Genomic DNA, 21,133 nt, shown 5'->3' on the forward strand with positions numbered 1-21,133 from the left:
CAAGTATCCCTTTTAAGCCCAGTTTCCTAGAGAAACTAAGTGCTGGTCACATTGCTGGCTGTCCCTCTTCTCCTCAGCAATGCACTAGCAAACTGTACCTAAGTCTGAAACGAGGTCAAAGCCTAAGGGGTGGTTTGGTTCCTACCAGCTTGGGTAGAAATTCAGCAGAAGGAGTCAGAGCAACGCACACAGCCCGGGGTGGCAGCCAGCTGGCATTGCAGCACATGTCCTGGCTGCCCATCAGCTGCTCCATCCTAGCCATAATCTGTGCCATAGCTGTCCTGAGAGGTCACGGGGGAGGAGTTATTACACCAGTGGGAAAGGGATGATCTGAAGGAAAATGAAGCCTTGCAAAGGAATAACCCCCACGCCGCTGCTCCCGGAGCTGATTTCAGGAAGCCGAGCGCTAGTGCACCACATTTCCAGACTCACCCACACATTTTTGGAGCCCACCCTGTGCTGCACAGAACAGAGCTTTTTCCAAGAAAAGCCCTTCCCAAAGCAGCTCCTCCATCTCAGCACCATCATCTTCCTCCTCCTCCTCCTCACTCTCCTCTTCCTCCAAGAGAGCTGCCAGCAAGGAAGGGAGTACAGCAACTGCAGAAGTCACCATGAAGCTTGTCTGCAGCTGATGCTTTAGGCTTATAAATTGCAGCTGTCCCATGGCAACATGTCAAATGTATCACGCACAAAATGCTGCGTTCACACCATTATCCCCATCGCAGTCCTCCCCACTGCCATCTGTTTGGAGCTGGGCCCCCTCAACAGGTGGCTGGTGGGACGGCAAGAAGAACCGTCAGCTTCTTAGGGGATCTTGCAGCACGGGATACACCGACTTTCTCTCAAATATCCTGCCGCCTGCTTAGGAACAGTCCCACAAGGAGATTCCCACTCACGAAGCCAGGCAAAGACGTTGTCACGACAAACTGAAGATCAGCTGCTCGTTCCCCCACGCTTTTGCAGCAGCTTGATAGGCCTCGGGGGAGGTTTGCAGCACGGACCCCCTTGACCCGCAGCAGGACCCAGCTGGGGATGCGGCCACAGGTCCTACCTGCCCTGCCTGACCCGAGCAAACTGCCCAGTCAAAGCCCCATCAGGAATACAGGTAGCTTCAGGACAGTTATTTGAGCTCATGCAAACACGTTTCCCTAGCAGCTTTTTTTTTTTTTTTTAACCTTTAGCCTGTGGTTTGTTTGCGCTGTGCTCAAATCGAGCCCGAGGAAGGGCAGATGTCAGCAGAAACCTGAAATAACCACATAACCTCTGCACCCTCCTCATCTGCTTTTTCTGGAGACCACATGGCCTCGGGACCGAGGTTTATCTGAAGTTTGGAAACCGTTCCCAAAGCCCACCAGCATCACAGGGTACAACGCCGTGTGCTGGAGCCTGGAGACCCTGAGGAGAGGATGGAGGGTGAAGAGATGCTCCTGGTCGCAGCTGCACAAGCACCCACCTCTGCTCTTAGCACCCCTGCCCTGCCGGAGCAGAGCCGTCCTCCACCACCCACCCAACCACAGGCTTTGAGAGGCAAACCAGCCAGGACTGCTGGCAAGGACCTCCGGAGATGAGATTTCCAGCCTTCCTGCCACTCTTCAGTCTCTCCCAGACTTGCCTCTTGCTCCTGGCAAGCTCAGAGCTGGTTCACTTTCCATGCATACATCATCCCCCAGGCTCAGCATCTCTCTATAAGGTCCATTTTAACACATCCTTTGCTCTTCTTTAAGGGCTGCCCTGCCCAGTTTATCATCTTTTTTCCCCAAACTAGTTCTGCTTTCTAAAAGCACATGGGAAGGAGGTTTCAGACTTTCCACTGAAGCTGGCTTTTCCCTCCGCCTATGCTTCCCTAAAACTGTAATTCAAACAACTTTAATTGTACATTATTTTCTTTCTGAATTGCCCCTATGGATAATTTATCTTCTTTTAGTGTAGCTGTAGGGAGTACAATCTTATCTTTCAGCTCCAGCAATGCTGACAATTTCCTATCTTCTGATGCCTTCTGCTCTTCACTATGTTGGGGCTTTGTTATATAGTTGATTAAAGCAAAATTGCTTTTTGCTGCAATTTTACTGCAATCTAACCCAGAAATGCCCAAAGAATTATAGTCATCTTTCACAATGCTCATCTGTCCGCTGCTGTGTAAGTCCTCCCTGCTCAGTCTGGAGCATCTCTTAATTCTGTACCAGCCATAAAGTTTGCCATCAATTAAACCTCCCCTATTGACACTCCTCTGAGCTTTTGTAGGTGAGATACTGAAGATATTCAGCTGAGCCCACAGTCACTCACTGCTATTCCCCATCATTCATTTTTTCCTATTGATAAAAATTCTGCTTGGAAATTACTTCTCTTTTTGCATTTGCATCCAGAAGCTTTTCCCATCCCTCTCCGCCACACCTTCCTCAGTAGCTTTTGTCTCTCAAAGGTGCAAAATGTCTGAAGCCCAAACATTATCCCCAACAAACACAGCATAAAACCTCCACGAGAAACCCCCGATTCTCCCCTTTTATCTCATTTCCAGGCCTTAGCAGGGCATGGCACTGACCAACACAGCCCCAGCCCTGAATCCAGTTCTTGAGGGTTATAAACAGATACTTTACTCCAGTTCACTCAGGGACTCTGGCTATCCCCAGTCACCTGGGAGGAGGTTTCTGGATCTGGATCGTGCATCACATATGAGTTTCTAGAAGGTTTTCAGCTGCTCATACACCATCCCTACTTTTCCAGCTCCCAGGGAGGGGCAGCCAAATGTGTCATGAAAACACCCCTTTTCATTGCCCCAACAATGCCTTGGAGTCTCACCAGGTGAGCCTATGCTTGCTGGGATGGGGACCCCAAGTTTCCACCTCCAGGGGAAGGGGCACAACGGGCCCCTTGCAGTATACAGGGGGTCCGTGGACAGTTATATTGAGGGGCACAGCTGGCAGACCAAGAGACGGACCCCCCCCCCCCGCCTGCTAGGAGGGGACATGCAAACCCCCGCTTCAGCCACCAGCGCATTCCTCCTCATTGCTCAGGCAAAAAGTCAAGTTCAAGGAATAGCTCCTGTCTCAGACACAAGGGTTGAGGCTACCGACAGCCCCCCAGACCTCACACCACACAGGAGAAAAGTTGGCCTTTGAATGGCAACAGACCCACTGCCTTCCCCAAGCGCTAGCGAGCAACAGCGGTGGGACTGAACCAAGAGACAAAGGTGACCACAGCACAGGCAGGGACCTCATCAAGAGGGAGCATCCTGCAGGATCAAAGCAGCCCCAGGGAAGATGCCTGCGTTGGGGGTCCATCCAGGAGCAGCAAGACAAAAGACAGGGCTACCTACAAGAGACATCTAGATCCCACCCCAGAAAGCCACTCAGGAGCCCAAGCCAGGACAGACTCACCCACCCCCCAGCTCAAACCAAGAGCAACTACCTGGCTCTGAGCTTATATGGGGCTCCTGGAGCTATGGGGAGAGGGTGTGTGCGTGGGGGTCCCAGGTGAGGCTGCTCAAGGCCATTAAAACCTATTAGTGCCCTCACGGCTGGACCCGATTCTTTCTCATGACTGGTATTTATTTTAGGTGTCATATTCTCAAGGGAGAAGGGAGCCTCAGGTTTCATTGAATCACTTTTATTAAACCGTTGCATCACTGGCTAAAATAAATGCACCCCAGGCCAGGACAGACAGCCCCATCTCAGAAAGCCTGACCAGAGGAAGCCAAGAGAGCCATTAAGGGTAGAAAAAAGCACGTCTAATCTGACCTGCATCACACAGGATCAGGAAAATAGGTTGAGCTGAGCTAATTGTATCATTTACCATACTGTAAAAGCCAGCTAATACCTTTAATTTTGATTTAGCTGGTAAAGGCTGACATGTAGGGGATGCTGAAAGTAAGTGTCATGCACAATGCGATAACCAGCACACACGACACATGTGGTCCGACTCTGCCCACCATCACGAGCAATCTGTGCTGCTACAGGCTGTTGTTTGTCAGCCCAGCACTGAACTCCTGGCCGGGCTGTTTCCTCTGTTGTCCTCTCAACGATCCAAGCCTGATCATTTCATTTTAATCATTGGTGTTTAGTCAAACGTATTGGCGTTTCTGCCTGTTTAGCTGTGCGTGGCTGGGACCCAGGGGGAGGCAGTGAGAGGACTGCGGTCGATGCGAAGCCATGACAGCACAGCTGTCATCGACGTTTGGGTCACCGGGCTGCCTCCAGCCCCCCAAAACCAGGCTTGAGCACCCCCACCGTGATGCCCGTACGTGGGTGCTCCTTTAGGAAGAGATGCGTGTCGTGGGGGAGCGGGGACCGGGAACCACGAGCCCAGGACGGAAGAGCAGAGAGCCAGAGTGGCACGGCCAAATACAGCCCTGACGAGGAGATGAGGGACCACGCGACTCACCGAGGTGTCCCTTGATGTAAAAAACAGCGTGCAGCGCTTTGGGGATGGCACAAGCTCTTCTACCTCTTGAGCAACCTGCGCCTGCAGGCTGGGTGACAAGTCCTGGTGGCACTAACAGCCCTGAGCAGCCCCACCTGGGACTCCCACCCACACCTGCCCCATGGACCTGGGAGCCCACTGAAGCTCAGCCCAGGGCCCTCAGTCCTCATTTGAGCTGTGCCCCTGGGGTGCTGGTCTCTAGTTCAGCCCCAGCTACACTTGTACTTAACTATGGGCTCTGTTGATCTGAATCCTGATCCAGACTGATTTCCCAGCTTGAACTCAGGTCTGTTTTGTCCCCTTGGACCTGCCTAAGGATCACCTGGCTGTGTCTGACCCTGGTTGCCCTCACCAGGATTGATCCTGACCTGTGGATTGATTTCTCAGCTTGATCTCAAGCCTACCTTATTGTTGTGAACATGCCTGATGTTTGGGACTCTTGGCTGACCCTGGCTGCCTCCTGCTCTCCTTACTCAGGTATCTTGGGACTGGTTCTCCCCTGCCAGCCGTCACGTCCCCCTTGCTTCCCCATCCTTAGGGAGCAGTGCCCTTGCTGCTCCCTGGCACAACACCCCTGCCTGCTGTGGGTACCCCTTGACCAAAGCCAAGCCTGATCCCAAAGGCTAACACAATGTGATGGGAACAGCCTGAGTAGCCTGTGGGGAACAGCCCCAGGACACAGAGATGTCCCTGCATGCAATCAAAAGAGCCCACTTCCCTGCTCTTCTACCTCTTCAGGGAGATGACGCTAAACCCTAGCTGCAGGCATTGCCCGGCCTGGCTCGCGTTCACCCTGAGCAAGCCCTGCGCTAATCCATGGGTGCCACCTGCCGTCTACTTCTGACGGCGTCATCTGCAACTTCACCTTTGCATCATGCAAATTGCTCCAGATGTTCGGGTTTTCCCCTGTGCCTTCTCGGAGGCCTCTCGCTGGGACCCACAGCCTGCAAGAGCAAGTTGGGGTGCAGCATGGCCTGTCCCCATGCATCCTGCCTGTGGCTGGATGGAGCTGCTCCCAACAAGAGGAGGAGGATAACGTTATCTCTTTCCTCGGGATAATGAGGTCAGGGAGTAGCTCTTCTGTGTCTGTAACTGGAAACTAAGCTATTGGACATGGTTCCCTAAAAAAAATGGGTGGAGAGAAACATTACTGCATGGCTGAGCTGGATGAAAAATTTGCAGTTGAGAGAAATAACTTCGGGGTTGAGTCAGAGAGAGGGGGGAAAAAATCACTTTCCTTTCTTTTTGTCCTTGCTCCTTTTCTGCAGAAAATAAGGTTAGACAAACTTCAGATTTTTGTCATAACAAGATGAAATCAAATATGCCGATATTTCTCATTGGACTCTTTGTTTACATTGCGAATCATTCTGACCAAAATTACCCTTTCTGTCACAATGTTTGTTTTGTGTGAAAAGACATTTCTTCTTAGAAAAAAAATCAGTTAAAACATTTTGACCAGTTCTGACAGAAACATTTGAACATGTAGGAGGATGGGAGATTGCTTGAAATAACCAAACTGCCATTACCCAGTGGGGTTGAGATGTGTAAAGCCAGCCTTCTGCAAAATAAGAAAGCACATCTATATTCTCTTCTCATAACTACCCTAGGGTCTTTCCTCTCTTTTTTCAGAAAGCCTGTTTCTCTATTTTACGAGCTTTTCCTTTGCCTCTCATTCCTCAGAGCACGTTTCTTTATTATTTTACAAGCTTTTCCTTTGTCTCTCATTCCTCAGAGCGCTCCTTCTTTTTCAGTTCAATCTTTCTCTGGCTATTTAAGATGAAAGCTTGTAAGGAGTCCCCTGTGCAGCACACCCCTGTCTGTAAGAAGAGCCAGAGAGCCTTTCTGGTGACTCACTGGGATGGGTGGCACCTCTGTCTGGTGGCTCCATTCTGTTATCTGATTAGGTTAATGGTGTTCCCCACCTGCCATTGTGCCTTTGGGGAGATTAACGTACATTAATCATATGTATAATCCAAAGGTCCTCTCGGGATGCTTCACCTCCAGCAGTACCACTTGCTGCAGAGCCGCGCACCTCTGCCATGCTGCAAGGCAGGCAAGGACCGCCGAGGGCCAGCAGCCGGAGTTTGAGTCTGGCTGCCCTTATATAATCATAGAATCATAGAACCATTAAGGTTGGAAAAGACCTCTAAGATCATCGAGTCCAACCGTCGACCCAACACCCCCAGGCCCACTAAACCATGTCCCTAAGTGCCTCATCTACATGTCTTTTAAATACCCCCAGGGATGGTGACTCAACCACTTCCCTGGGCAGCCTCTTCCAATGTTTAACCACTCTTTCAGTAAAGACATTTTTCCTCATGTCCAATCTAAACCTCCCCTGGCGCAACTTGAGGCCGTTTCCTCTCGTCCTATTGCTTGTTACTTGGGAGAAGAGACCGACCCCCACCTCGGTACAACCTCCTTTCAGGGAGTTGTAGAGAGCGATGAGGTCTCAATGTATATACATGCACACATGTATTGCATTGTGTTTGCTCGTTCATCTCTCCCCCCCACGCACAAAACAAACACAGCGTGTTATCTTGATCATGCACTTAACAATGCAGTCTTACAGCGCCGAGGCATTCTGGTTTGCAAGTACACCGCGTGTGTGTGTGTCTGTCTACGAGCTGATTTGAGCCTGTTGGATACGGATCTGTGTTTTCCCTAGCATGTCGCCCTCGAAGTATTAACCGATGTTATTCAGTGTTTCTCAGCCCTGAGAACAGCTGCAATAGCTGAGTTTCTCTGCTAGACGTCAGCGAGCGTTTCATGCTCCACCCTACGTTTTCAACTTGCCAATAATAGATTCAAAAGAAGGTGACTGCAAGTGAGACTTCTAGAGGCAAAGCTTTCTTCAAGTGCCAAAGCGTATCAATAAATACAGGGATCTCTTAAACACTTCCAGCTGCAAGACGACAGGCTCGAAGACTATACAGAAAAAAAGGATGATGCCTCTTTGCTGTTCTGCAATGCAAGAATTGAAACTCTTTCCTGAATTCACTGCTGCTGTTTTTTTTCTTCCTCTTTGCTCGTTTCGAATCCAAGATTTTCTGTCCTTCTTTTGCTGAAGTCCCAATGAATAATCAGAGAATAATCAAAATTGAGACATCCCAATTGAAAAGAAGTTGGGTCTTGATTGAAGGGAAAATGCAGGGATTTTGAGTTACTGTATTTGGAAACTTTGACATGTCTGAGTTCCCCCTGCCACTCACGAGGCCAGGAATCACCATACCCACACAAGCACCCTATACAAGACTCAATCTGCCTTTGTGAGACACCCCTTTCCTCACTATCAAGCCACTGTGTTGAATCCAGTGCTGGCAAATCCTGTTTTTCTCCACAACTCCACTATAAGAGCAACCTGTTGTAAGAGGATATACTCCTGCATGGTAGAACAACAGGTTTTTACCCTACACCAGCCACAGCTGGATACATGAGTATGGCAGGAATAGATCCTGCTATATATATATCAGGGATCTGTAGGAACTCTTTTTATGTCCCCCAAAAGACTCTTGAAGGCAACAGCAAGCTTCAGATCAGGTCCGTCAGCACAGTCCTCTTCTGGCCAGGGCGATCTTCTGCTTCGGTTTCTTGTGTTGTATGTTCGCAGCACCTCTGCGTCAACCACAAACCCACAGGTCAGCTCAGTCTGTGCGGCACCTTCGTTAACCACTTTGGGCAACCATCTCCGATCAGAGCCTTCGAGGGAAACCCCGGCAGCCGCGGCTCCGCGCTGCCAGCGAACGCATGTTCCGGGGTGAAACCAGCGGTAAGCAGGGCAGCGTGTCCCAGGGTTGTCCCCAGGACGGAGCCAGAGGAATGCGAACGTGACGGGTGAGTTATGCAATTGTGGGGAGAAGATCCAGCAGAACAACAGTGTGCTGAGCTGGTTACAGAGGGAAAAAAAAAGCGCCTTCTGCTAACTTCGGCCCAGGCCTCTGGCAGCATGAGTCACTGTGAGCTGCCATGGTTACGAAACAAGTATTACTGTGCAGATACAAACCATGCTCAGAGGCGAGTACATCGCTAACTAGTTCCAAACTTGGAAAACAGTCGAGTGTAGGTAAGGCCTAATACCGAGTGGGTGTTTGCAAAAAGGAGAGTTATAGCAAAATCCTCTGGAGCTCATATTCAGCAGGCAAAACAGCATGCAAAAAGCAGAAAGGAGGACACCGCCGTGTGAAACCTTGATTTCTGCATCTTTTTGCCTATTCCTTCTGATTTGCAAGGGCTACTGTCAAAACTGTTCCACAGAGAGGGAAAAAGAGGATGTTTCTGCACCATGGCAAGAAAACAAACAGTAGTGTCACAGATGATTCAGCTGGCACGAATAGTGAGTCATGGAAATGCACCATGGAAATTCTCCAGCGCAGGATGCACGGCACAGTGGAATATCTGATGCACATCAAATCTAGTACCACGGCATCCTTGGAGAGTTAGGGGCAGCCAGGATTATGTACAGCACTAGCACATGCCCAAATGTTTCTCGCATGTGACCTCAACCCTGTGAAGCTGCGGTCGTTAAGCCCATGATGATCATCATCAAAGCTCTGAAGCGCTGGAGCAGCGATTTCACTGGCTTCAAGTGAGCAGCAGGGTTTTCATGAAAAAGGTGTGTCAGATATTCCTTTTCAGTCTTTGAGTCACACCAACAATAAAAGGACTCGGAGCCTGTTCGGAGCCTGTTTGCTAGCGATCAGCTGAGAATAACCAGGCCAGGGTAAAGAATGAGGAATGCAAAGTCAAGCGGCTGCTTTGGGGGAAGAGGGGGAGCAAGGGCGCGATCTGTGCAGCCGCTGCAGGCTGTGCCCTGGTCGAACAAGCTCTCGCTGCTGCGGTGGAGTGGTGCAAGGAATTACGACTGGTTGGGATTTTCTGCTTTTTTTTTTCCAGCATCCTTCTCTGCTGGTCTGTCCCACGGTCTCCTGCAACTCTTGTATCTCCCCACTTCGGGTGTGCGTTAGAATGACGAGCTCACGTTCAGCACCAGGCTCCAGCCGTTTGTGCCATCCCATGAGGGAGAACAGTCGGAAATCTGGCTTAAATAGCTACATCAGGCTTACCATCGGCTGGGGTCACCAGCGCAGTACAAAGCAACCAGAGCACAAGGAGTATGTCTGACCCGGTATCTGTGTTTTACAGACAGGGAAATAAAGAGAAAACCTGCCCAGAGCTCATCAGGCAAGCCTCGAGGTGGAACCACAGTGACCTTTTTGGGACGCTTGGCCGGTCCGGTAAACCGGGAGTGAGCTTTTGTGCTTTCTGCCCTCGACTCCGCCACTAACCTGGGGCAAACGCCTTCGCTTCTTGCGGCCCGTTTCCTACCTGTGCAACAAGGACAGAGCCCACCCTATACTTGAAAAAACACGTTAACTTTTGTCTTTTCATATAAATGAGTAGTCTTATATGCTGGCAGTCTGTAGGTCCTAACCACGACCTGGCTCTTTGTCCCAGCCATCAGGCAGACACGCAGGACGAGGCAGCTCTTGTCCCGAGGCTTCTCAACAACGTGACTGCGTGTCTGCCCCCTTCGTTACTCACTTACTGCAAAATTTCATTTGGCCGTGTTGTATTTTTGTAAGAAGTGCAGCACCTCCACCGAGCAAACTCCATACAGGAGCCTGCTGGGGGGAAACATGCTGGTAAGGAATGATTGATAAAATGGTCTTTATTGGGATGGATTTTGCGTTCCTCCCACGGCCCCCGCAGAATGGCACACGAAACTCCTAAATCACCCCTGCAATTAAGACCGGAGCCAAACTACCGGCTGTTGGCCTGCCTAACCCGGTATCTGCCGGTACGGTAAGCCCACGGAGAGCAAAAGCGAGGAGGTGCGTGGCTCTCCTCAGGCCGCAGCTTTCCCGGCAGCAGGAGGGACTCCACTATCCCGCCCGCAGCGCCCCCGAGGGGACCGCAGCCTCGGGCCGGGCCCCCAGCGGCGGTGCGAGGCCCGGGCAGCCCGCCGCCGGCCCGGCAGCTCGGCGCCTCAGGAGGGGAGGCCGGGGCCGCCCGCCGCGGGGAAGGGGAGAACGGCGGCAACATGGCGGCTGAGGGGGGCGGGCGGCGTGACGCGTGACACCCCCACGCCCCCCCCCCCCACCCGGCGCCGCGCGCGCGTCGCCCCCCGCCCCGCGCGGTGCCGCCCCCGCCCCCTGCGCTCTCCGCGCCCCCCCCCCCCCCCCCCCCCGTCAAATCTCGCGAGAGGTGGCGGCGGCGTCGCGAGAGCCGGCGCTGCGCTGCGGTAGGAGGTCGGCGGAGAAGGACGGAGCCGGAGCCGCTTCGCTCCCGCCGCCGCCCGCCTCACCCCCGCCCGCCCCCTTCCTCCTCCTGCTTCCCCTCCCCGGCCGCGGACAGGAGGATGCCGCGCTCCGGGCCGCTCCCCGCCGCCCTCTCGCTGCTGCTGGCGACGGCCGCGCTCCTGCCGGGACCCGCCGCGGCGCAGAACGGTGAGGGCGGCGGGGGGGGGGGGGGGGAAGGAGGGGGAGCGTTGCTACGGGGGCGGCTGGTTGCTACGGGGGTGGCTACGGCGGGGGACGAGGGTCAAGCGGGGGGTGGACTCTGGGCTCCGCGGCCGCCCCCTGGGCCCGGGGTGGGGGCCCGACCCCGGGTTTGGGGGGGAACACTCCGTGTTTTCGGATCCCTCAGGGGAAGGGGGGGGGCTGACAGGGCCGCGCCGCGGTCGTTTCTTCTCGCCCCCCCCCCCCCCCCCCGCTTCTCCTGAGGCGTCTCGTGCTGCCGGTAAAATGGAACATCTCCTCCCGCCTACTAAACCTGCATCTGCCGGGCTGCCTTAAATCATTTATAATGCAATAAAACCGTAGTTCCTTAGCAACTAAAGAGGTCCTCTGATAGGAGCGTAGAAGAAGGAAAAAAAAAAACCCCTTCTTTCTTCCTTGTAGGATAGCATGAGCTAAATCTAGCGCGGCATGCCTCCTCCCTGATGAGTTTGCAGCCAAGTGCATGACAATTAGTGGCAGAACGAAGCGGGGCCAAGAGGCTGGCCCAACAGAGTGCGAGCCTCCTGCTTAAAGGAAGGTCCTGCAGCGCTTATAAAAATGCATGTCCTATCGTGCCATCTGAAGGAGAGCGAGCGAGCCGTGAAGGCAGGTGTTATCCGCTCCAGAAGTGCCCGAGCACAGTCTTTCTGGTGTGGCTTCTTATGCAGCATCATGGTGAAATTAATGTCAGGGATGCTTTGGCCTGTAAATGCTGTGAAGGGCAGAGATCTTGGCTCACAAGAGACACCGGGTTATTTGCGCTGGGAAAATTTACCTAGAAGGAAGGGATACCTTAGTAATATACCAATCCCATGCAAGGTTTCATCGTTTCATCCTTCTTTTTCTCTCCTTCCTTTCTGCTCTGCAGATATTATTCAGTCCTAGCGTTTTCCTTCCGTTGAGGTGAATTTTGCCTTGCTTCAGCTTCGCTGGCTGTTTGCTCTAGAAGAAACATTGAGGCTTTCAGCATATTCGACAATGATAGGATAGACGTAGATGAAAGAAATAATGCCCTGAAGATCCCAGGTCAGAACTATTGCCTTAGTATGTGCAGATTTTGCAGTGTGAAACCAGAACTGAGCCTTATGTCTGTTAAGCAAACAGAAGAAGCTTTGGCATCCACACTATATGAATGAAAACTGTAGGCTTTCTGCAATACGAGGGACTTTTTTTGGACCCTAAAAGAGTCTGGGCAAATTCCGCTGGAGTTCACTGGGAATTAGGGACCTGACTTTCGTGAGCTCCCAGGAATGTGCTAGTTGGGCCGAGTTAAAGTCTGGTTCTCCATTGCAGAGACGCTGTCTGCTTCCTGTGATAGCTGTGCCATCTGAGGATCATCTTGATAGGCTTAATCTGCCTGTGCTGTGTTTCCCTTGTGTTTGGGTGAAGCGAGGTGAGCAGTCTTCTGACATGCAAGTTAAATGGGTTGTGTGCCTGAAGCTGTTCCTGTGCAGAGTTAGCAGGCAAGGTGTCAAATGCCGGCAGCTGGTATAACAATTCCAAATAGCTGGTTGGTAGGCAGTGCAAACATTTGGTATTTGACAGTAGTTATATATTGGGAGGTCAGCAATGAAATAAATTTTGGGGATAGATGGAAGGCTTTAGCCTTTCTGTGTCTTAATCATGACTTCCATTCCTGACACGAAGCTAACCAAGCAGTAGCAGGTCTTGGCCTGATGTAAGACTGCAGACCCCAGGTGTGTCCTGAAAGCTCAGTTTTTATTTGGTTAACTAGGGTCATCCAAGCAATTAAGTGGTAAGGGGGACTCTGAGTATCTGTGCTGCTGTAGGAATTTACACAGATGAGTGAAAACCTACTTGGAAAGGAGTAGAACACTTTCAAGCGCAAGTGAAAGGTAGAGGTCCTTCTGAGTAAGGTTCATTGCTGCTGTTGGATTTTTACCCCAATTTGAATGCTGTTGTAACAGAATTTAAAGATTGTAGGCCCTGCCACAGAGGAACTGTTTTCTTTCAGCAAGTAATGGCCAATGAGATGCTTAATGAAACAGAACAATTCCTCTTTTGCTTTGGCATGAAGAATAGGTACAGCTGTTTCCCGAGCTGTGTATGCTCCTTTTAAGTCATTAGAAAAATGATGATGTGGTTTGAACAGGCATGTATGTCAGTGACAACTCCTTTAAAAAAAAAACACAACAACTTATCTAACACACAGGTGTGTGCTTTGAAGGTACACGGAAGGATCCCAAAGTGTATACGCAAGAATTGTGTTACTTACTGTTGATATGGAGCCGTCACTGTAGTGAAAGGTGATAGTCCAAGAGCTGTTGAAAGTACAGTAACACCACGGGAGTTTACGTTGATAAAGAAGTGATAATGTACTTGTTGAAACTGCAGGGCAGATCACGTTACCGCTCACCTGGCACAGAAAATGCCCAATGGAATCCTGCGTGTCTGTGGGAAGCAGACTTTTTTCTGCTTCTGACGGGAGATCACTGTGATTCTTCCAGAATTAATGTAATTCAGAATATTTTGAATCGGGCTCACCTATAGATTTAAGCTTACTAAAACTGTAAGTAGGTTTTTGACACTTGTATGGATTATTTTTAAAGCTCTTGCATAAACACCTAAAGATCACAGAAAAATTTGCATGTCAGAAATTTAACTTTTCCTGAGTATTCTTCTGAGAAACTTGTCAGGTTCTTTGAGGCTGCATTTCTGATGCACGCTAAGCTTGTCACTTGTATCCAGAGCGTAGTTTAGATGAAGTGACAGAAAGGAGGGTTAGAAGAGAGATGAGGAAGCATGAGGAGGAACAGCTGGAAAAAGCCAGTCTGTCAAGATGATCTGTGTTAAACCTGTAGTTTCCAACTGGTATTTGTTGGAAAATCACTTTAGCGCTTCAAAACAGACAGCATCCTCCTTATGGAATGGTGCTTGACTTGCTGTTTGGTGATGAATAACATGCCTTTTCCAGTTGCTGTTTTTTAACCTTTGCAGTATCTCTGTTCCTCTGGCTGCTTGTTTAAAAATGAAGACTTCAGTGTGCTAATACTTTCACCTTAGAGTGTTCGGATTTAAAGGAGCATGGCTGTATTTTTACTGTTGTCTAAAATAGGCGCTTGGACTGCCCCCATGAAATCTGCAGTGTTTCTTCAGCACACCAACATGAGTTGAATTGCTAGCAATTTTTCAGGTTCTTCCCTTTTCAGAGCTTTTGTCTGGTAAAGTGCACTTAAAACCAGACTTTATCATGTATTGTGTAGAGGAGGGAATTCTTAAACATCACATTTTTAAAACTGTGAATGCTGACTTCATAAAATTGTTTGGGTTAGTCAATGCTAGACATAAGTGGAAATAAAAACTAAGTTAGGTGGTACTTGTTTAGCTCTGCTCTCTTCCTCCTCTGTTTGGATGAATGAGAAGGAACTAACTAGCTGGCTAAAAACAGAACGTGGCTTTTCTGTTGGTAGAAACCAGTATAGCAATCACCACAAAATCAGGAAAGAGTAGCTTCTTAAAATGAGTTTCTTCTTAAAAGAGCAAGTGAAAAACCTTCCTTTTATCCTCGTGATGCTATTTCTGACTGCTGATTCTCATCCATTTTGCACTGACTGTATTCTGACATGACTTTAATGGTCCCCAGATAAAACTAAGAAACAGTTTCATACAGCATTTATGGAGCCTGAGTGTGGGCTGAGCATAGAGGAAAATGTTCAAAGTCCTGTTCTCTTTCCCACCATTGCTATTCTCCCTCCTCCTACAACTCCCGCATAGGAAACTTAAATACAAGCATTACGACTAATGTGTATACACTTGAAAATTGCACCGAATTCTCACAGATCTCGGCTAACTGGTAAAGAGGCAATAACTGCTCGTACTGACACTGCAAACAATGGTTTTAATTGTGTCCAGAAACAGTTCAAAGCGAGGGAACTACTTTTCAATGATGAAATACACTGAGAGTGTTAACTGTCCTTACAACATACTACTGTATGAAGACGACTTCTTGTTAAATTCATGAATGAGGTGCATTCTCCCCTTCACAATGAGCTGTTTCTTTTGCTGTAAGTACTATTTTAGAGGAGGTGATTGTAAAAACTTGCATTGTAAAGGACAATGCTAGCCTGTGATTCATCCTTAGGTTGTAAAGCCAAAGCATTCAAACTCTTAACTTCAAGTGCTGGAGGTGCTGCAGCTCCCACTGACGAACCTGTTAAGATTGGAAGTTAGATAAACTGTTTCTGCTTATCTATTAGCTGGAAAGATCTGTAAATCTAGCCTAAACCTGCTTTCCTATCATCTTAGGCTTTTTATTCTTTTCAGCCATGCAATTTAGAGTGGGGAGGAGGGTGTTACCTTCTCATCAGCAATTTGTGTACTTCTCCAGGTTAATTGTCGGGGTCGTTCTTGATAAGTTGCATTTTCCTGGCTGTTCCTGGTGCTTTTCTGTGGATTTTCTTCAGTCACGTTTTATGGAGTGTGCTGTGTAAAACTGGACACACTTCCAGTTGGGTCCAGACCAAGGTTCAGTGGAGTGGAAGGATCACTCAATGTGTCTTGCATATGGCATTCCCATTTGCATCACAAGACAAATGGTTTCTTACAGTAAAACATTTTTGACTTGTGTCCAGTGGGATCCTTTATGGTGGTCAGATCTTAGATTGCAGGACTGCTGCTTTCCATTCCTTTACTGCCTAAACCAAGTAGTCCTTAGAATGTTCTTATTGAGTGGCATCTCACCCACTTCTGATGTCTTCCCCCCGTTGTCAAAAGTACTATTTTATCCTCTCAAGCACCCACCCCTACTTTTTAGCTTGCTTTGGTTTTATCAGCCTGAAAGACCCTCTAGCCCGTCATCAGTCTTACTTCATTCTGTTTTGCATTTACTTGTCCATGTACTGTATCTCATAAAAAACACGCACGTGGTACACCAAGCTACGTTAATGAGATTTTATTTTTGGTTATGAGGCTCTTGTATAGGGCAGCGTTAAAAGCTTTACTAAAATTAGGAAACCTGTGTCTGTTCTTTCTCCTCTGGAGTCACCTTTGGTTTTTATTAACTTTATAGTAGGAGGTCGGATTGTCATGGGCAAGCTGATTCGAACCACAGGTAGGAGATACAGCTCTGTTCTTCCCTCCCCCAAGCCCTTCTCCATTTTTGTGCACTTCCAAGGAGATTTCTTCTGTTCTTCCTGGAGACTGAAATTGGACTGACTGGTCTGCGATTCCATGGTCTTCCCATTTTAAACATAGGCCCTGTCTGTCCTTTTCCATTCACCCATCTTCTGCAAGTACTGCAGGAGTTGAATTAAACCCAGCAGCTTGACACCCTCAAACTTTCCAAAGCAGCCTGTAATCTGGTTTTAGAGTTCTTCCCTGAGACAGTTTATTGCTATGATCATCCTTTTTTTTTTTTTTTTTTTTTGAATGGCATATGTGATGGCAGGAGCTCCTTCCAGTCTTTTCCACACATCTGAGCTTTCTGCCCACGCCGAAGTTGTGCTGAGGTTGTTCGCAGAAACCCACCAGTGGTTAAGGTGCTGCTCCTGCTGCTGGAGCCAGGGGCTGAATGTGCAGATTTACTGTCTGATACTGCACACAGATGCTTGAGGACAGCCTTTGCGTGTTTAGTCAAACTTCTTAGAACAAGCTGCTTATCTGTATTTCATAATAATTGTAGTGGCTTGTGATTTTTTTTTTTTCCCAGTTAATGCTGGAATGTGAAACCTGACTTGTATAAAGTTGGAGGAGGGAGAATGGCTGTTAAAACATAACTTGGGAGTTATCAAAGCTCCATCTCAAATATAATATCCAGTTGTTCAAATCGTGATAATTATCTGAAATGTTATTTGCATGCCTTTAAAAATCTTACTTGATATGTTAAATTTTTTTTCATTGTATAAGTTAAAGACTTTTTTGATGTCTTGTACTACGTGGTCTTTTTTTGGTGTTGAAGGAGACCGAGTCTGAACTAAATATAATTTCAACGTGGATTGAATGTCTCTATCTGTGTCAAAACTTGAAAGTATTTCTCCCCCAGTAAGAGAACTACTGTAGACTTTTAAAAATTCATGCCCTGTTGATAAGCTTGAAGCTTATTTGGGTTATCTGTGTGGTTGAAGTCACCACTTACGCACTGATGCAAACTCATTCAAGAAAAAAGACAATAACTTTTGAAGCTGTGAAAGGTTCTTCATCATATGTTGTCAGAAGCTGTAGATCTCTGCTATAATTAAGAATGAGAAGTTTTTGGAGAGCAAGATGTTGGGTGTGGTTGGTTTTTTTTTTTTTTTTCCCCACCGTTCGGTTCAGAATGCAATGGAAAACAGCATCATCGTGTCAGCGTAGTATTTCGGCTGCTGGAAGGTGTGTATGCGTGGGGGAAAGCGTGAACAGTGGGCTCTGATCTTGGGAAGCAGATGTTGAGTAAATATGACTCCAAGTGGCACACTGTTGAAGAGCTGTGGGATAGGAGAGCCTTTATGCTTTTCTTAATGGCTTTGATGTTGAAACGGGGTAGGATGGCGGAGATCTCCGCTTTGCAGCTGCTTTTGAAGGAGCAAGGAAGGGGCATTGTGTCTGTCGTCTGCTCTTTGGAGGTGTAGGTGGAACTTCAGTATGTAAGATGGAGTCTCAGGGACACAATGTTTATATCAACTGTGTTAGCTTTTGATATTAGGTTGGAAGCCTTTTGATACATCAAAGAAAAAACAGGGGCAGAGACGCTCTGAAAGAACAAATTTTCCAGGTGAGGAGGAAAATGCCCAAGACAGTAGGTGACTAGCTAAATGGATTTGCATTGTGAGACCTTTTTGTAGAGGAAAATTAGATCATAATGTCCTGTTCTGGTTTGAATAAAGAAAAAAAAGAAGGTCTTACCTTGCTCTAATTTGTATAGGCTTGTTTTACATTACATGTTTTAAAATGCCGCATTAATGAATCTATTGAGCCAAAGTGCTACTTAGTGTAGCTAAATAGTGTAGCTACTTACTACTTCCCACATTTTGTGAATTATTGCTAGCTTTGAGTGCACGTAGGGATCATGGTGGCTCTTGCTAGAGCTTGTGTGTGTGTTTGGAAACCTAAATGCATTTTCTAACAAGCATATTGAAGACATGAGAAAATAAGAGGAAGGGGAATATAATGGACTAGAAAAGGGAAGGCAGGAAAAGATGCCATCAGTCCAAAATTTCAGCAGTAAAAGTGGGTGAAAAAAGGATTTAATTCTGGGAAGCTGATAAAACTGACAAAGAATATATTTTAAATTAAAAAAGAGAAAATTGAACTTAGATGCCTAGAAAAGAGCTTGACAACGATTTTGGCAACGTGGTAGGCTCCCAACAGACATCATGGCAGACCAAAGGCAGACTGAAATAATTCAGTGAAGGCATACAGCAGGAGTTTGAAAACACAGATGCTTGAGTGCATTTTTAAAAAACAAGTAGATACCATATCGACTGATCACTGTTGGGTTTTTTTTTGGCCTAGTTTGTTAGAAAAGCTTTGTGGTAGTTAACTAGGATCATCTACCTTAGCAGGTTCAAGTTGTAAACATGGAAGTTGTAAACATGGAAATACTTTAATTCCGATCATATTCAAAACTCCTAATAATGAATTAAGTGATGCCAAACTGGTTTAAATGCAGTTATAAATTGGAGTTCAGCTGCCCTGTTTCTGTTAGTCTTGTTAAATTCATGCAAGTGTTGTAATGTTAAGAAGCTCTTGTCTTTCCGTGATGCTAAACATAGTAAGTAATGACTGACATAAGTGTTCAAAATATTACGTGATACCTTCTTGCTTGAGGAAAATCTGAAATTAATTTTACAGTCCAGAGCTTGAAAGAGCAATGAAGATTGCTCCAGAGAAGGTTGTGTAAGTTAGGGTTGCTTGGCCTGGAAAGGAAAGGAAGGTGCCTTGATACAGGATCTGAGATTGTGAAAGACATCATGAGGATTGGATATGGGTGTTCTTGTTTTCTGTTTTGTTTTGTTTTTTTAAATCTCAGTACAGTAAAGGATAATTAATAGAACTGTAGTTGAGAAGGACAAAGTAAACGCTGCATGGGGATTACTTTGATCTGTGATACCTAGCTTTCCATGGCACCGTGAAAGCTGGTCTCTTGTCTTGGGCACAGGACTGGCAAGGTTAGCTAGGCTACTGTGTGTGCAAGGATTAACTTTTCCCCTGAATTATCGGTGGTGTGAGGGTAGCCTGGTGGTAAAAATCTATAGTGTTACAGAAGACAGACCGATTTGAATTCCCTGTTTGAGCAGGTTGGAATCATTGTCACCAGGAGGTAATGCAGGCTGACGGAGCAAAGAATTAGAAGATCCATAGCAGACAGTTTTGCAGTATGTTGTTGGTCTTGTATTCTATATATCTTCAAGCAAGGACAGCAAATTTCCATTTGTTGTACTTTCGATTGTTAATTTCTGCTTGAGGTTTTCTAACCTGTATGTACAGTAGATAGTTTGCCTACAGCAACCTTTCGCGGGGAACTTAATGGCGTTTCGTCTTCTCTCCTTTGCTTTAAGCATCCAAGGTTGCAAGCAGCTGACTCCCACTCTCACATTTTATACTATTGCATATCTCTGTGATTTTTCTAGAAGCATGGTGACATATTAATTCACGTTTTGGCGTCTAGTTTGAAATGAGAAAAACTTAGATCACAGTATGTAACGAAATACTTCTTAGTTTTGCATATCAAACTAGATAACTTGCAAAAATTCTGTTCTAGAAGCAAAATTATGCATACAGTTCTTCAGATGTTGAGGAGCTTTGCAGGAGAATCAGTCTCTTCCAAAATTAAGATTTGTACAAGTAGACAAAACTCTTATTATAGCAAAATTTCGTAGTTGAGTCTTAATAATAAAGAGCATGCTGGGATGTTTTGTAGGAGAAGGAGGAAGTCTTTTAACTTCTGGATCCTCACTGGTGGGGATGCCTAAAGTTTCTGAGACCTCAGCAGATGTTGTCCTCTGCCACTTCAGACTGTCACCCCATACCACTGATTTTTACTCTCTGCAGTCCTGTGTAATCTTTATTTAGAAAGTGGGTGATAGAGCAGACAAAGATTGAAAACTGTTCTAATGAGTTTTGAGGAGGGGGTTAAGAGGTTGAGATCAAACAAAACCAAGAATAAATGACATGGAAGAAATAAATATGTGTGTGTGTGTATAGCAAGTCTGCTGAATTTAGTATAGTAAGAAATATGGTAACACGATGTACAAATTGCAGTTTTAAGCCAGATAGTCACCAAATAATGTATCACTCTCAGAAGAAAAGTTTGCTTATCCTGTGTTTCTCGAGTTTGTAGCTGAAGACTTTCAGTGTAGGCTCTATCAGGCAGCTTAGTTTACACTTCTGATAGACTACCTTAACGACTGTAGGAAATAAATAGGAAGCTCAGAATTTGGAGATACTATTTTATTCAGTGTTTGCATATGGTAAAACAAGTTCTGCAGCAAACTTCTTCCTCTTGTTATGACTGCCAGGCTACATAAACAGTGAGTTCAGCAGTTAGTTGCTGTTGAGGCTTACCACTTCACTAGAAGAGAGTTGCCTTGGGGAAGTGTTTTCAAAATCCCGAAGCAGCTGAATGTCGAGGTTTTGTGACTCGGAGCCAGTCTGCACCTGGTCTTTGGAAGTCACCTCTGGATGGACTCTTCCGTATTTATGTATGTTGGGAAGCTAGGGCTTACCTGGTCTGGGGGTTTTTTGTTGTTGTTTTTTCCCCCTATATTTTGATGCTGGGCCGGGGGGAGGGTAGTCTGACAAAGTGAGCAGAGCTGTTACTGGCTGCTATGCCGTATATGACCCATCCTGTTAGAAACAAGTGATTTTTATTTAACCTAATGGTAAAATCTGAGTGTGTTTCAGGTGTACTGGAGGACTTGGTGCAGATACTTCCAAAGGGCAGGTTGAAGAACTGTCTTTGGCAGCTATTTGAACAAATAGACATTTTGGTTATACTTGAAGAGCTTTCCTTTTGTACAATTGCTCTAAATCTGCACTGAGAGAAATACGTTCAGGTTGCTGCTCCCTGTGTGCTTCATTTTGCTTTAAGAAGTGGTATATTTGGTGCCTGTTTGGTCCCCATAATCTAGAAACTAACACTGCCAGTTATTTCCGTCTATCTTATTTCACTTGGGGTACTTGCCCTTTTGCTCTTACAAGCTTCACCCCTTTGCGCAGGCCTGGGGATGACCATCGGTCTCTGGTCTGACACCGGTGTTTTCAGAACTGCCAAAAAAAAGTTG

At 47.2% G+C, this 21,133-nt stretch overlaps 1 protein-coding gene across 3 annotated transcripts in view; it reads left to right on the forward strand.

Moving 5' to 3' along the window:
• Positions 1-10,735: 10,735 nt before the first annotated feature.
• The window catches only part of NPTN (neuroplastin), a 56,891-nt gene continuing 46,493 nt past the window's right edge, over positions 10,736-21,133 (forward strand). For 2 of the 3 annotated variants that reach the window (XM_076348554.1, XM_076348555.1), the window contains exon 1: positions 10,737-10,862. In XM_076348554.1, coding sequence (XP_076204669.1) covers positions 10,775-10,862 — 88 coding nt within the window. In that variant the 5' untranslated portion in view covers positions 10,737-10,774. Of the gene's footprint in view, positions 10,863-21,133 lie in introns of all 3 variants that reach the window. The other variant, XM_076348556.1, reaches the window with a different exon arrangement.

This window comes from Aptenodytes patagonicus, chromosome 10 (genome assembly GCF_965638725.1).
Source record: "Aptenodytes patagonicus chromosome 10, bAptPat1.pri.cur, whole genome shotgun sequence".
NCBI lineage: Eukaryota > Metazoa > Chordata > Aves > Sphenisciformes > Spheniscidae > Aptenodytes > Aptenodytes patagonicus.